Source organism: Opisthorchis viverrini (assembly GCF_000715545.1).
Source record: "Opisthorchis viverrini unplaced genomic scaffold opera_v5_47, whole genome shotgun sequence".
NCBI lineage: Eukaryota > Metazoa > Platyhelminthes > Trematoda > Opisthorchiida > Opisthorchiidae > Opisthorchis > Opisthorchis viverrini.
This window is the reverse complement of record NW_008751702.1, coordinates 103964-116404: the sequence shown is the minus strand read 5'-3', so window position 1 is coordinate 116404 and position 12441 is coordinate 103964. Positions and strand designations below refer to the sequence as shown.

Here is a 12441-nt window from a genome sequence, read left to right as displayed (position 1 = left end):
TGCCTGGTTGGAGACACTACAAGATATGGCTGCCAAACGATATCAGTGGCGTTCTTGTTGTCAGTTTCTGTCCAGATTTCCTGAGTGAATGTCTGGAGGTGTAGGCACCTCGGAATGATTGTGTTAAGCTAGCAATAAGTCCCTCCCCCACCCACCTTTATTCTTTTCTTTACAATGTGGCTTTCAAATAAGTCATGGCTGTACGGCAGTGAAGCATTGGTGTTGAGCACTGATGTCATGCTGTCGATGGTGATGATGATGATGATGATGACCATGTATTAACAAGGAGTGAACCTCAGCGTCATCAATTAACTCTAAACAGATAGGCTGATGTGACATCCACTGTAGCCTTCCCAGTCCGAATAGATTTATCTTTGGGTAGACCTCTGGGACTGATGAAGCTACCTAGGTAAGCGAAATTGTCTGCTACCTCATTTGGCTCACCCACAAACACGAATTTCGGGTTTAATCCCACTCAGTGTTGCAGCAGCACACTACAGTTTGCAGATGTGAAGAGCATGCCGAATCCCGGGACAGAATTACCCAGATTTTTTATTGTCTATATTATGATGGCGTCAGATCCAAACCGCCGTACTGTTTGCACAGTCGATATCTCAGACGAGCGCCATGGGAGCATTTCGTTTGCGCAGTCATTAGAGCCTATGAGTGGATCTTCCATGAACGTACTGATGACGAAGTTGAAGATGAAAGGGTAAACGTGACTGTTTTCTGACATCGCTTGATGTAATGAACTTAAGCGATAACCAACAGTGTCCATGAGAGTTGGCCTACAGCGCTTTAAGAATCTGGCAGCGCAAAGAATCAAGGGCAGCTTTCATGGTAAGAAAGAACACTACTGCTGCAAGCAGTTTCGCTGTTCCATAGTCTGTCGGAGTGTGAAAATATGATCGATTCATCCTCTTTCAGGACCGAATCCAGCTCGGTTTTCACGGATCTGTCTTTCCCTGTGTCCGGTCAATCTTTGAATGATAAGACAAGAGGGCTCCTTTCATGCCACAGCTAACAGGCTGCTGCTATGATGGTTTTCACACAGATGGGGATGACTGTCGATGTGCCCCATTTTGCGGGCGTTTTATCACCACTCCATATATCAGCAATAAGTTTCGTCAGTTGGGTAAACAGATTCTTCGTCTATTTTGAAGAGAGTTGGATACAAACCGTTTGGTCTTGGTGCCTTCCCAGGTTTTAGCAGGGCTACATCTTATTTTATTTCTTCTGACGGGCGACTAGGCTTTACATTCCATTCATCTGCATGCACTGTGTCCAGAGGTTGTGTTGCAGGGAGCTAGCTAGACTGTTGTTCACAGTGTTCGGTCGATCTTTCTAGTCTGTGTTTCTGTGAATGAATTGGTGAGCCGTCCTTTTCACTTATGGTCTCACTGACAGTTGCTTCCCCTTGGTCAGCTGATCGTATTAAGTGGTATCAGACACAGCTGTTTCCGGCGGCAAGTCTTCTTTATCTCCTGAACCCTCAGAGCTCTCGGTCCTTCCTTAGACTCTTCACTATTTGGTGTTTGGGAAATTCGCATGCGCTTTCGTACTTGTTGCGTGGGGTTATGGATTTCTTGGCGTCAACCAGGACCAGGGATCTCAACGATGCTTGGTGGTAATTAAATCGTATCAAAGTTGTCGGGCAACTCAATTCAGTTCAACTTATCAGCGATAAACCATGTACCATAGGCACATTGGTTCCAGCTGCTACAGTTCGGATCACCGTAGAATGGGAGTATGGGATTTACAGCCAAGCTTAGGAGGCGAAGGCTTGCTCAGTTTGTCCAGAAATTAGCGAGCTGATAGCTTTGATGCACACTTGCCACTGACTGCGCGATCGGGCCAATACAAGTGTCATTAACCATTAGTGATTTGAGTCCAGGTGTCCGCATCCAGGGAGACGGCAGTTGCCGGCCCGACTAAGTTTACTGGTTAGTGTTTTTGTACTTCGTTGCCAGGTCATACATTGTCCACCTCTCTGTCACATCCACGCAGCACAGGACTAGGTGGAAAGAGCTTTGCGAGACAGACGGTCTTCTGGGATGCGGAGTACATGCCCTAATCAGCGTAACCTATGAAGTGTAAGTAATTCATCTATCGTGGGAAAGTTTATTCTTCCTATGACTATCTGGCGTACCTCAGCATTGTTAATCCGATGTTCCCACAAGACGTGGCCAATGCTTCGAAGACACCGACCGTCAAAAACTGACATCTTCCACATGTCCTCTCGGCGTGAGGGCCACGTCTCTGATCCATAAAGCAATATTAATCGCACCACCACAGTGTAAACTCTCCCCTTGCTAGATAAACTGACGTCACGTTGGCGCCATAGGTGTCGGAGGCTAGCAAAAGCTGCCCCAGCCTTTCCGATTCGAGAAATAATCTCATCTCCAGCCAGTAAACCGAAACTTATGCAGTTGCTCAATTGGTTCGCCTGCAGGCATGAGGTTTGGGTTTGATCGCACCCAGTCTTGTAGCAGCGCTTTACACCTTGAAGATAAGAAGCGCATGTCAAACCGTGCGGTAGAGTTATTTAGGTTACATAAAATCGTTTGCACTAGGAAAGGATCTGAGCCATGGAGAGCAATATCGTCCGCATACTCAATGTCTGTGGGCAAACGGCCTGGCAGCATCCTGACTCCCGAAGTTTCAGAGGCAGGCAGAGAAATTCCCAACGGCATATCAATAACAAAGTTGAACAGGAAGGACAAGACAGGACAGCGTTGTCTTATACCACTGGACGCGGTGAACACAGGCAAGAGCTTCCCGTATACTCGTATGCGCACACAGTACCCTCAAGAGAGGTAGATATTTGGAAGGGACACCTATGATTGCCAGACACTGTCAAAGTTGTTGATGATCGACAGAATCAAAAGCAGCTTTCAAATCAAGAAAAATGACCAAAATGGGATGGCTGAAGGAGTGGCACTGTTCAAGAACTTGTTTCAAGGTAAAGATATGGTCGGTGCATCTTCAACCGGGACGAAACCCAGCTTAGTTCTCACGAATCTCTCTCTCGATAATTCATCAACCTGCGCAAAATAATACCAGAGAGAACCATAGATGCGACGGATACCGGGATAATAACACGATGGCTTTCACTTGACGTTCTTGATCCCCTTTTGAAAACCGGAACGACGGTTGAGGAGCTCTATTCGGATGGTCTTCTGTTTTCGCTGCACACCTGCAGTATGGTCGTCAGACGGTCACCAGGACCTCGCCAACTTTTTTGAACAGTGTGGGGTGTAGACCATCGACACCAGGTGCCTCGTCGTGCTTCAGAATTGAAATCACACGCTGCATTTCGGGTGCTAATGGGGAGTTGGTATCAGTGTTCCATTTGGGGTAGCTTGGTTCCTCGAGTGGTTGTGTTGAAGGAGACTGGGTGAATTGTTCGTGGAAGTGCTCAGTCCACCGCTCAATACGGCGATTGTGGGAGTGAATTGCTTTTCCGTCTTTTTCACATACTGTTCCACTGACGCCTGCCTTCTTTTGACCTGTTGATCGTATCACTTGAAACAGGGCGCGACTGTTGCCTGCAGCAGAAGCCTTCCCCACCTCCTGGGCCTTCGAAATCCATAAACGTTTTCTGTCATTCTTTAAGCTTCTGATTATCCGGTGTTTGAAGTATCTGCGTGCGCCATCATAGTCAATAGTTGCTGGTAAAGCCTTTCTGACAGCAGTAAGGTTTGCTGATCTCATAGGTATCTAGTGTTCAGTAAGTCGGGTCAGATGGGCTTGACAAACAGTTCTGAAAACTGAGAGCATTGCTTCTTTAACTCGCCTCCATTCGATCTCCAAGTAATCTTGTTCGTCCACATGACTGTGCGTTTCCACTAGCTGTCTAGCCAGATTAACTCGATACTCTTCAGCTACTGAAGCTTGTCGAAGTTGAATGGTGCTGCTCTCTTTCGGCACGCGCAGTGCTGGCGGAAAGCGAAGTGCTCGATGGTGTGATCAGAGTCAAGTTGGGTACCCCAGAAGGAACAACAATCCTTAACTGTGGCTCTCCATCGGTAACTGATAGCCTATGATCCAATTGAGTCCACCACTGTTTTGTTGTAGGTGGCCTCCAAGTAACTGGGTGTGGGCATTTGTGTTGGAATTTCGTACTGGCCAGGAACAGACGATGATCTGCACACAACTGAAGAAGCCGCTCTCCATTATACATACGTCCAGCATCGACTACAAATCTACCACCCAACTTTGTTTCCCTCGGACTTAGTAGTCCAAACTGAGCATTAATGTCACCCATCAGGATTATCTGTCGTTCTGGCTGACCGCAGCAGTCGTGACAGATCTTGATAGAACTAGTCCTTTTCAGTCCCAGAACTGCTATCTGTTGGGACGTATGCTGATACGACAAACAAACATCGTTGGTCGTATCGACCTGCGTTAATCTTGATTGAGCCCGACAGCTGCACAGCACAAAGGCGACTATTTTCTGGGATCCAATCCACTGCAACTCCCACACCGTAGATACCACGAGCCATTGCGTCAGGATCACCAGATACCTGAGGAGTGAAATATGAAACATCTTAGCTCTTTCTAAATGACATGAGGGGGTGGGGTTTCGAATGCGTGTTTCGTAGACACAACATATCGATAGAGATGGAAATCAAGGTTTCAGCAAGGGATGCCTGTCGACCAATTTGACATAGACTACGGACATTAAAGATCTTATGTATTTAGTAAATGATTATTTTGGTTCATTTTTCTGGGCGAAGGTTTAAAGACGGAATAATGGCTATTGCACTGCATTGTACAATGGATTGGGCGTGATTGTGGGAGAAGGCCGGTGAGCGAAGAGCTGCAAGGGCAACTAATACTTCTCAGTTGCCCAGGTTTAGTTAAGGTACCCCACCTCTAGCCTTTGACTCAAAAGTCTGACCCACAAGGCAGTGAGAGGATGTAAGCTTTTGGTCGGGGACTGACTTAAGAGTCGGAACCGCGAAACAGCGGTTGTTAGGGTTTTCTTGGGGACCCTTTCCGAATCCGATGACTCAATGGTCTGACCCACTTGATTGTTGGGGACCGGCCTGGCCCGAAGGAGCAGGATGTAGGGCATTACTGTTTCACTGTTAGCGCAGCTGTGCACAGCACGTGCCTTTTGAGCAGCACCGGACTCTTGTTTTAAAAGTAATTCGACCGTATTGAATAATACACCGGCGATCACGGTCAACCGTTGAGCGATCGGAGTCTGCGGTTTCTGGGGCCGACGTTTTCTAACCCATTCTTCCTCGTGCGAAGGCAGTATCTCTGCTTACATAAGCATGGATATGCTGGTCGCCTGGGGGAAACGCCTTAATGCCTTCACACTCCTACCGCAGAGGACAGTACGACTTTACCTCCAGACTGCCTCGTAATATGATTACCCTCATTACGGGGACTCGCTGTTCTTCGTCAGGCTGCTCCTCATTGACCTTCCTGGCATGACTGAACCTTTAGGAGCTGAGTTCGAGCAAGTATAACCCGCAGGACCATTGCAGCACTGAAGCCCGACCACCACGACAAGGTGACAGCTTCGGGCCGAGAGTTGTCGGACAATGGTGCTACCATAGCTCCTTTCCATGTTGCTGTGCTCCCTCCATGTGCTCGTTACGCAACAGTAATAATAATAATTATTATCGTTATTAGTTCCGTTGTGGGATTTGCTGTATATGTGTTGCTCATATCACAGTCGTTTGAACAGTCGTCCTTCTGTTCTGGCGCAATTCTGGTGAGTCCTTACCAAAGGGGGAAGCACTGGATTCGAGTTTCACTCTTATTAGAGCTCATCAGCAGTGCATGTCCAATGGCCTTACCGGGTTTTGAACTCCGGATATCTGACATGTGAGGCAAGCGCGTTACCACCACTCCACTAACGTACGTTGGATGCATCTGAATTTTCACGTCTGACCAGGCGAACGTGCTCACGCTCGAGCGAGTTATTACTATAATTATTGTCATTATTATTATTGATAAATAATAATACTTCATCTGTAACACCCTTTTGGTGCCTAACTGCCTGCCATCCGAAAGGTTGCACGAGGGCTGCGATACTGCTAGGTTGCCCAAGCTTAGACAAGGGAAGTCGAGAGACAGAGGTTGGGTTCGAACCACGGACCTTCCAGTCATTAAATTCACGCTGTAACCACTTAAGCCATCTCTCCCCAATTATTATTACTATTATTATTATTATTATATAACAATCGTTCAGCTGTGACTCTTTAGGTGCCAGAAGAAGCACTAGAGTTGATATACTGCTAGGTTTCCTAGGCCTAAATAAGAGCAGTCGACGTGCAGAGGTTGGGTTCGAATCTTCTGGTCAGTATGTTCGCGCCTCAACTACTGAGGTATCCCGTGCTCTTTATCAGTATTGATTTGGTGAGTAGTTGACTTCAAATCAGTACTACTGGACTATAGGTTGGAGGGGACCCAAGAGCGGTCAGCCCGAAGCATGGAGCATGAAGACCCTCACCAGTCAACTCAACCGTGTTAGTAAATGGATGGGTATTACAAACTACTACCAGTAGTCACTGACCCTGGCAGATATGACAGTGTCACGTAGCCAATTGTCGTCTTGTTCCCAAGTCACCCCCTTCACTGTGTAGCTATCAATTCTTGCCACACGGGACCGACAGACCTATCTGTTGTCAGTGCACAGGTTGGACCATAACCTTCAAAACATAGCTCTCATTTCTTTATTCTTCTTATCCTCGGTAAGTGAAGCTGTAGCAGCTGGGACCGCGGTACTTCGGTGCACGGTTTGTGAGCTAAAAAACTGACTGACTTCTGGTCTGTGGGGGTTCTCTGCCGATGGTGAATTGGTATCTTTCATGATGACTTGCGAGAACACGAAGGAAATCGTCATCCTTATCGGCACTGACAACAACACTGAATGTCAAGGAAGGAAAGGAGTGTTAGATGTGCTCCATTGTTGCGTCATTATGTGACCCAGAACTAACGACAGTCTTGAACTGAGGCCCTCCACTGGTGGTTAACAGCCAGGCGATCCATTTAGGCCCATGGTTGACTGCACCGAATGGCCACCGTGCTGCACAATGCCAGCGTTTATTCTTGACATCCGTGCTAGCCGGAAACGGTTGATTGTCAGCACACAATAGGAGGAGTCGCTGTCCATTGTCTGCTTCACGAGCATCGACTCCGAATCGACCATCCAAACGTAACTCCAAAGATGTCAGGTGACCGACTTGTGTATTAACACCGCCTGCAAGGTTCGAAGTGTCAGTGTTTCCTGCTTGAATGAATCAAATGAGTCTCGATGGAAAATATCTCCGGCGTCAGAACAACAATCCTTTGGAACACACGCTAACTACAAACAGTTTCTGATTTTCATGTGGAGTGACGCTGAACTTGATTGAGCTGGACAACCAGACAGCGCAAACACGACCGGTCGTTGAAATCCAATCTAGCGAAGCGCGTTCAGCTCCGGGATTGAGTGCAGCTCCTACGCCATACATTCCGTCAGTCATCGCTTCTGAGTCACCAAACACAGGACGAAGCGGGTTCGCCCTGGGCGTTTTAAGATTCATGAGCACACTTGACATGGAATGCAGACGTTCAAAGCTTTTATGTGGAAAGGGTATCGTGGGTTTAGTAAAGTCGTATGTGGTTTATTGTTGGAAGCGGGATGGATAAGGCACATCCATCAGATGACTGGCGGTTTCAGCCACGTAGTAGCTCCCGAAATCCTCTTTAAGCGAAGAAACCAATACATGGACAACTGTCTTTTCGCTTTTCGTTCGAATAACCCACCCAAAACATAACTCTGGACAGACCGTCTGGAGACTATGGTTACGCGTGCAGCGCAAGAATGCGTTTTGTAAACATCGCTGGATTGCCGATCCTAACGAACGGTGTCTTCCTCTTTAAACAGCCCTTTTAAAGTTGAGGCTTGCAGCCACTTCGTATTCACTTGTGTTCCATCGACCATTGGTCGTTCATATACTGAATCTATCTGGCCATATGCGCTGAAAGCAAGGTTGGACAAATTGATTACAATTCTAGAATGGATTATATCTTGTTTCATCTTTGATGTTCGGTGTTCCGATTTAGCTCACCCTGTTTGTTGAATTTTCTTCGAAATCACTTAGTAAGATGCAGATTTAACCTTTCATCTCTGTACAACCGACAATCTCATGTTCGCTTTGATATGTTAGGTCCGTGAAAGTAGTAGTTACAATGGGATGCTGTCGTGAAGCACCATACTGAGTTTGGTTTGTGAATTTGTTACTGTTACTTATTAAGCCATCGAACATGATCGAACCTACAGTTTCTGTATTTTGTGTCCTAGGAACCACCGCGTGCTCCAAGAAAAAGCCAGTCATGTCACCCGCTTTATTGCCCTTGCTGATGTGAAAAATCCTCTGAACCGGAAGGTAACTCTTCTAGATCTCCACACTTAAAAGTGCTAAATCAGTATCTTTATGCCTTGAAGTTGGTGCCGATAGACAAAATGTCTCGACAAGATCTAACGCAACAACCTCCGGATGTAACTGAAAACCCCTACTTGGGACTGGTCGATGAACCTGATAATTCGCAGGGCAAAGAGACGGTAAGTAGTATGGTACTTGGTAGTCCGAGCATGTATTGTTTTTTTGATTTCTCAGCCTTATGCTTTACTTTAAAGTAAGTTGGCCGGAAACACTGAATTTCCATACCCCCATTGGTTTCCCCCACTACCGACTATACGGCCAATCGGTTTTAGCACAACGAAAACCCTCTTTAAGGGGAGAGCCCAGATATCCTCAAATGTTGGGTATCCTTTCAAATACTAGAGACTATTTATTATAAGTTTACTTCACAGGATCGGAGACAAACATACGATTGGCGCTTCAATAATTTCCTGGATAATTGACCATAAGTATCTTATGAAAAATTTGTACTGCTGATACCTAAACTACTTCACACGTCCATTTGGTTCTATATCCATTCTGTATCGGCATGCACTGAGTATACAGTGGCCTTCTCAATAGAAGTCACCCACAGGAGATTGTTAGAGTAAACCCTTCTGAACAAGGTTGCAAAAGTCTACCAAATTCGTAGTCGCGCATGCCGGTGGACTGATAAATAGTGATTCAGCTCTGACACCCCTTCGCTGCATAGCTGCCGGGCAACTTGATGGGACCGCGAGATACTGAGATACTGTCCGGTTTCTAAGACCCAGACAGGAGCGATCGAAAAGCCATAGTTGTATTCAAATCGCGTGCCTTCCGGTGAGTAGCTTCGCGCCTTCATCGCCGAGCTGTTCGGACGTCTACACTATCAGGATTTCAAACTGAACAAATTCTGCATTTTCTTCTCCTTGGTATTTCTGATTAGCTATGTTATCAGAGTAGTCGAGTCGTAAATCGGTCCCTGACTGCCATGCCACCAGAAGGAAGCACGAGGGCTGAGATACTGCCAGGTTGTCCAAGCCTAGACAGGAGAAGTCGAGAGACAGGTTGGTTTCGGATCACGGACCTTCCGGTCAGTAAGCTTGTGCTCTCACCACTGAGTCATCTCGAGTTGTGCCCATCATTTGGATGGAACTTACTTGTTTATTTGGAACACAGTCACTGGCTGTTGATCCACTGTCTTGCACGACTTGCAGCCACTCCGAGCAGAACTATCACCCCTGCATCTATTGATGCGATTTCAGGGTGCATTCGAAGTATGCATATCATTGTGCGGTTAGATGATGTATAGTTACCGGAATGCTGTTACCATCGTTTCAGTTTTTCCCGCCAACTAAGTTTCCCTTATGGAGAAGCTGGCACTGGGATGATTTCCTGAGGCAATGCTCTAGGTTGCCAGGAATTGACTAGTGGAGACAGCCTTACATCCTTTTTGTATGTTCACCCCAGGGGCCTGGGCCAAGTACGTCTGAATTACTAGCCACTCAGGCGATAAATTTAGCTCAACAACTCTTTAACGAGTTCCTGACGCTAACTAGGAAAACCAGACTAACCACCATTGTCCTCATACCAGATTTTATAACTCACCACAATACCATCTCACAGCGCAACGCCTAAAATTTAATTTGCCGTGCCGAGCAGTGTTCCTGTCTCCGATTTATAAAGCACATTTTGAGGACTGGCGTGACCGAAATTGTGTAAATTTAGTCCTTTTCGGGGATGAGGGTGTTCCTTTCGTATTTTACCCCCCAGTGCAACAGCAGGGTTCACCGGACCGGGATGAGGTATTCTTTTCGGGGAGCAGCAAGCTCTTGTCCGTAAGAAACAAATTAGGAGGGCTCTCCAGTTGCATACGTGGGTCACTTAATTAACTATTGAAGGTGGCGTCTCATCCTCCACCCGGGATCGTCGGTGTTGACTTTTTGGCTATCTCTGCACCACGTACGGTCCTCCATAATGCACAATCGCAAATACTACCCGCCGTAGGAACGTCGTCGACTTCCGAAGATCCCCATGTACATGTGCCCAGTATTTTGGCTTGACGGCATTAGAAATGAACTTGTTTTGTCCATATTCTTCCCATCATAATATGTAACCCCCCTTTTTAAACAGGCTTTTCCAGATCACTCCCCGAAGGATGCAATTTAGTGTGTGATCTCATCGAAAAAATCCCCTAGGAACTTCATCACGCCATCCTAAATATATTTACAACATAACCACATGCATGGGCCGCTGTTGATTTTCCAAAAGGACTATAAATTCGCAAGTGAACTATTCGACATATTACCGATGATCTGTTTCTACATTTCGGCCATTCTAGCATTAGCTCCAGTGATCTCGAAATATAGACACCAGATCCTGCGTTAGAAATATTCGAGAAATAGTATTTGACGGGTTTACCGCTCGATAAACTCGCCAATAAAGTGCCGGCATAGAAAAATTGTGTACAAAGTCACAATACCCCGCCAAACATCTGGACGATCCAACTACGCGACGTGAGAACCATATAACCGTCTGTTTTGTCGGATGCAGCGGATAAGACGTTCATCATCGTCAACAGCATAACATCAGTGTTCAACATTGATGCTTTGCTGCAGTACAACTGTGATTTATTTGGAAGTCTTATTTTAAGAGAAGAATAAAGGTAGATAGTGAAGGGAGTTAGTGCAAGCTTACGATAATCATTCTGAATTGCCTATGTCTCCAGACACTCATTCAGTCAGCCTGGATAGAAACGGACAAGAACGCCATTGACATTGATTAACAGCCATATCTTGCAGTGTCTCCAACCAGACGCATTGGGGATCACGCGGTCCCCATCCTGAAAGGTAAGCACTACCGACAGCACCCAAACGTTTCGTAGTCCCTTTTGTGCCCCTCCGCTTCTGTCACACCGAATTGGTCACGGAAAACAGCGCTCTTTGGCAAATGATGGTTCAGCATACGCAATACAACGCAGCTTCTGGTGCTGAACACATTGTTCGTTGAAAATCCCCGTTGCACAACCGAAAACTCGAAAATATAGAATTTTATAACTTCAGCTCCTGGAGATCACCGTGACACAGAACCTCAACAAAAACTATTTTCCACTGACAGCATGCCATGCACATCAGTGTCATCAGCTGTCAAACGCCCAAAATAACTTGTAGACTTAACGCAGCCTTAGACAGCCTCGATACTAGACTTGTCTTTTACGTGGGCACAGAGTCTACAGACGAGCGATGATATTTCCAGTGAGTTCGCGCACGACTTTGAAACGTATCATGCTTCCAGTTAAAGCTTATAAGATGGTAACTTCCTGACGGAGTTGGACTAGTGTCGATCATGGTAACAGCGTCTATGGGCGATAAAGATTGTTTTTATGGGTGTGTGTATTTTTTATATCCTAGCTGTTATAAATATCAGCTACAATATTAATGCACTGGCTTCTGTGCTGTTATTGGTGGAATTTGAGGTACATGCAATCATACTCCGCAGAGTACGTTTCCCTCTTAAGAGAGATCGCCCTCAACTAATATCAACTGAACTGTTCCCCCTGAATGGCCTCTGTTCCTGAATCCCTTCTGCTGAGAATTTTTTCTCAAACGAGAGATAAGCTGGCGAGGCCGACCATAGGTTTTCTCCTCAGAGCGATTTACGCAGACCAGCTAGTCTCTGTATGATATCGGTTGAGATTCCGTCAGTCTATCACAGCACATTTTCGTCGATTTTCCACACCCATACAGTTTGTTTACTCTTGATTCGTTGTGGACAATCCCCCCAGCCGGCTTCTTCTCCATGAATTTCTTCAATCCCAGTTAGGTCTTTTGCTATCCGGTTGAAGCAGTCGTCCGAGTATACAGCGAGGAAACCACCTAATTGGATGGTCATTGGTCACGAAGAGACTGGACCTTACCGTGGTGTGACGGTTTGCGCACCTCAGCGATCCATTGAGCTATACTAGAGGGTGTCCCGCGACACTCACAGAGTCTCTCATACCAGATGGGTCAATGGTTAGAGGTCTGACGAACACAGTCTCCTGGCCCTCCAG

At 46.4% G+C, this 12441-nt stretch overlaps 1 protein-coding gene across 1 annotated transcript in view; it reads left to right on the top strand.

The window, feature by feature from the left end:
* The window catches only part of T265_03278 (hypothetical protein), a gene marked incomplete at both ends in the record, with an annotated part of 29143 nt that overhangs the window by 3206 nt on the left and 13496 nt on the right, over positions 1–12441 (top strand). The window contains 2 exons of the mRNA XM_009167724.1: positions 8309–8393; positions 8435–8569. Of these exons, the coding sequence (XP_009165988.1) occupies positions 8309–8393; positions 8435–8569 (220 nt within the window). The remainder of the gene's footprint in view (positions 1–8308; positions 8394–8434; positions 8570–12441) is intronic.